Here is a 4,916-nt window from a genome sequence, read left to right as displayed (position 1 = left end):
TACATCATAGTCTATGGAGGATAAATAACTACACACCAGGACAACAATACATCATAGTCTATGGAGGATAAATAACTACACACCAGGACAACATTACATCATAGTCTATGGAGGATAAATAACTACACACCAGGACAACAATACATCATAGTCTATGTGGAGGATAAATAACTACACACCAGGACAACAATACATCATAGTCTATGGAGGATAAATAACTACACACCAGGACAACATTACATCATAGTCTATGGAGGATAAATAACTACACACCAGGACAACAATACATCATAGTCTATGTGGAGGATAAATAACTACACACCAGGACAACAATACATCATAGTCTATGGAGGATAAATAACTACACACCAGGACAACATTACATCATAGTCTATGGAGGATAAATAACTACACACCAGGACAACAATACATCATAGTCTGTGGAGGATAAATAACTACAATGATGTCTTAACTTCTCTCTTTCTGTTTGTTTGTAGTTTCTCACTGTTTGAATTTGCAGGTGTTATCATTAGCCCCTCATATTTGTGAGAGAGAGACAGAAAGACAGACAGAAAGAGAGAGAGAGAGAGAGAGAGACAGAGAGAGAGACAGAAAGAGAGAGAGACAGACAGACAGACGAGTCCCCTAAGCAAGCTGGACCTGGTACTCTGTTCACAAACAGACCCCACAGAGCCCCAGGACAGAAAACATATTAGACCAAACCAAATCATGAGAAAACAAAAGGATAATTACTTGACACATTGGAAAGGATTAACAAAAAACAGAGCAAACTAGAATGTTATTTAGCCCTAAACAGAGACTACACAGTGGCAGAATACCTGACCACTGTGCCTGACCAAAACTTAAGGAAAGCTTTGACTACGTACAGACTCAGTGAGCATAGCCTTGCTATTGAGAAAGCCTGCCGTAAGCAGACCTCAAATCAAATTGTATTAGTTACGGGCCCCTAAACAACAATGCAGTTAAAAAAAATATGGATAAGAATAAGAAATGAAAGTAACAAGTAATTAAAGAGCATCAGTAAAATAACAATAGCAATACTATATACAGGTGGGTACCTGGCTCAAGAGAAGACAGGCTATGTGCACACAGCCCACAAAATGAGGTGGAAACTGAGATGCACTTCCTAACCTCCTGCCAAATGTATGACCAGTTAATTCATACTGTATGTTGTAGTCTGTCCAAGAGGGGAATCACACAAGACTGATCTCAGTTAATTCATACTGTATGTTGTAGTCTGTCCAAGAGGGGAATCACACAAGACTGATCTCAGTTAATTCATACTGTATGTTGTAGTCTGTCCAAGAGGGGAATCACACAAGACTGACAGCCTGTCATTTTATTAAAAGCATTCAGTTGATTACATGGCAGTTTAGAGAGAAACATCATAACAATAATCTACTTCATAATCAATAACATCATTATCTATATAATACTAACAACATCATAACAATAATCTACATCATAATCAATATCATAACATTTATAATTAATAACATCATGAGAGGTAAACAACAACAAACCCCTTTATTAATTTTTTTTTTAAATACAAAGAATGACCAGATGATTATAATAATACATGGACTAATAATGGAAACACTTCAAGATAAAGAATCTAAGAGACACTAAATAAGATAAAGAATCTAAGAGACACTAAATAAGATAAAGAATCTAAGAGACACTAAATAAGATAAAGAATCTAAGAGACACTAAATAAGATAAAGAATCTAAGAGACACTAAATAAGATAAAGAATCTAAGAGACACTAAATAAGATAAAGAATCTAAGACACTAAATAAGATGAAGAATCTAAGATAAATAGATAGACATGAAGACAAAAGTTAAAAGTAATACATTCTGGAACACAAAACAGACGTAATTAAGCTACTCTCTTAAACTAATCAAAACCCCATGTTACCCACAAAACCCCATGTTACCCACAAAACCCCATGTTACCCAAAACCCCATGTTACCCAAAACCCCATGTTACCCAAAACCCCATGTTACCCAAAACCCCATGTTACCCAAAACCCCATGTTTCTCTGGTGGTAAAACCAAACTAAAAGGAATAATGGTGGTTGCAGTCACTCCTTTTAGATTTCTTCCAAGGTTCTAGAAAGAGAAACTAATTCTGAACTTGTTATTAAAATTACAACCACTTCAGGTTTGTCTCCACATTTTAAACACCAGTCCACTGCTGACCATCCATTTAAAACACAAAACTGACCTAAGATCAGCATGTAGGGTCAGCTTCATTCTACTCCTACTCCGTCCCCTGGGCTGCTCTCTCCTCTCCCGGTCCAGCTTCAGCTCTGGAGCTCAGAGAGACCATCTCCATGGCATTGACATAAAGATCCATGCTGCTCACCCTGTTCACTCTCTTCTGCCTCCTGGTGGGCTAGGGAGACACAGCACCAACAGTCAGACAATTACTCTCTAGTATCTCCATTCTCTCTCTCTCCCTCTCCCCCTCACCCTCTCCCTCTAGTTTAAATGACTTGTAACGTCTGAGTAAATGTCTTTACCTTGTAGTACAGGTATAAGGTGGTGATGGCTGTCAGTAGGATCAGCAGCACTACAACGTGTCTGATGATGAAGGCTGGCAGAGGAGAGGCTGCAAACAGAAACACATTTGATGAGGGGACTGATCATCATCACATAGATCTGTGGGAAATCTGTCAGTGACAAAGTTATAAGTCTGGTTCATGTTCAGTTACCTGTGATGGTGAGGGAGAGGAGCTCACTCTCAGAGGAGAAGTCATGAGAGAAAACATGATTGTCATAAACACATCTGTAGTTCCCTTGGTGGGAGTCATCTGCAGCAGGGAAGAGGAAGGCAGCAGAGTGATTGACAGCTGGCTGGGTCTGGGTTCTGTTGGAGCCGGTGAACGTGAGGAGGAAGGAGCCTCCTGGGTACTGTGGCTGAGTGGAGCAGGTGATGGTGAAGCTGTAGCCCCTGAACACCTCGGACCCCTGGTGGCCCCTGGAGACCCCTCCCATTGAGTCAGTCAGGGAGATATCAGGCTGGACCAGGAGATCTGTAACAATAAAAGAGAACAAGAAAAACCTCTTCAACTAGTTTCCTATAGATATGACAATAACATCAGCATGTAACAGTGCTGGCCACCCTCCCTCACAGGGCAACATGAGTAGTGGGCCTACAGTCACTGAGACAACATATGTTGATATCAGGCTTAAGCAGGACATCTGGAACAAGAGGAGAGAAAAAGAAAACGTAGCTCCTCAACTACTTTCCTCATTTAGATATGACAATAACATGACATGTGACAGTGGTAGTGAGTAGAGACGTTCACTGAGATAACACTCAAATACAAAGCATTCTGGGACATTTAAGTTGTATTTGATTCCTACTTGACTGAGTGATCTATTTAGTAAAGCAGACTGACAAGCTAAACAGTCATCATGAGAGGTGCAGAGGAAGTTGTATGAATGAAGGAAATCAGTTGAATATAATTATAATATCTTGTTATTACCTGAGCAGATCACTGAGAGTCCAGAATAGAGATCATATCTTCTTCTACACTCCCTCAGTACAGACTCAGATCCAGAACAGTCAACTCTAAACCCTCTAGTGGTATTTCCAGGTAGAACTGAAATAGTGGAGCCACAACCCAGCTGTCTACACACTACTGCAGCTACATCCTCCTGGTCCCAGTCATCAGTTCCCACAATCCTCCACTCTCCCTGGTGGTACCGCTCCACTCCACCAGCACAGCGACTGCCTCCTCCCACCAGCCTCACATCATCATGCTCTGAGAAAAGAAAAGAGAGAGACAGTAATCTTACTATTTTCTCACTAAAACACACCTATATTGTCTCTCATATTCTTCACTCCAGGTGAGAAACTATGTTGATTGAGTGACAAACTGTTTCTTACCTGAGCAGGTGAGTCCAACAGCATTACCAGGTAGACAGGTGTTGTTTTCTCTGTCTGAGGTGTCACAGTCCAGGAGAAGGGACTCTTTGCCTTTACACTGGAACTCTTTATCCCAGGTCTGACCCCCACCTTCTCCATAGAGCCCCCCCTGTAGAGCTGCAGGAGCCCCACAGCCAAGCTCCCCACAGACTACCTCTGCATCCTGCCGGTCAAAGTCAGCTTCACACACTGAGGCCCAGGACTGATTGGACTTCACCTCCACTCTCCCAGAGCAGAGACCAGCTCCATCCACAAGCCTCACAGACTCTGGAGAAAAATACTTGGTTGAACATTCAATCAGTTTTGTTGATGACACTGTCAAGGACTAAACACAAATATGTTGGATAAAAGATTGTAGTTTGCTATGTTTGACACTGTAAGAGGTAGAAATGGGTTCTTAGTCACTCAGGATAGGGTTGGGAATAATGCAGGCAGGAGACAGGAATAAGTTCACTTCACTTTATAGAAAATAAACAGCTGGACATCCATCAGGCAGCTTCACTTCAGTACCATCTGAACTACAATGATCTGCCCATGAACATCTCCCATAAACCAATATGACAAACACAAATATAATGTTTAAATACATGTGACATCTCTCCCTCTATTTAAATGAAATAAAAACACATAAAACATGATACATGGTAATATTGTATAATGTATAAATAAATCTCTCAATATGACCAGTCTCTTACCTGAACAGGTCACATGATGATAATATCCACCAATACAGACACCAGGTCTTACTTCTATGATGTCACACTGTCTAATAGAAGACTCATTTCCATAGCAACTACTAAATAGTCTGACTCCTCTTCTTCCATCTTCAACCAACCAGAGGTCCTCTAGATTCAGATACAGGATCCCCACAGTCCAGCTTTCTACACACAACCTTAACCTCTCTCATGCTCCACCACCCCCCAGTACATAGACCTGACCACTCTCCTTCATTGAAGAC

At 41.0% G+C, this 4,916-nt stretch overlaps 1 protein-coding gene across 1 annotated transcript; it reads right to left on the bottom strand.

Moving 5' to 3' along the window:
• Positions 1-1,345: 1,345 nt before the first annotated feature.
• Positions 1,346-4,507, bottom strand: LOC123733149 (deleted in malignant brain tumors 1 protein-like). The gene is made up of 6 exons (XM_045712517.1): positions 4,469-4,507; positions 3,920-4,283; positions 3,516-3,794; positions 2,739-3,059; positions 2,547-2,635; positions 1,346-2,419 (listed from the first exon to the last, which is right to left on the bottom strand). The coding sequence occupies exons 1-6, from the start codon at positions 4,505-4,507 to the stop codon at positions 2,285-2,287; spliced, it is 1,227 nt and encodes a 408-aa protein (XP_045568473.1). The 3' UTR covers positions 1,346-2,284.
• Between the last annotated feature and the right edge of the window lie 409 nt (positions 4,508-4,916).

This window comes from Salmo salar, unplaced genomic scaffold (genome assembly GCF_905237065.1).
Source record: "Salmo salar unplaced genomic scaffold, Ssal_v3.1, whole genome shotgun sequence".
Classification (NCBI taxonomy): Eukaryota; Metazoa; Chordata; class Actinopteri; order Salmoniformes; family Salmonidae; genus Salmo; species Salmo salar.
This window is presented reverse-complemented; position numbering and strand designations above follow the sequence as displayed.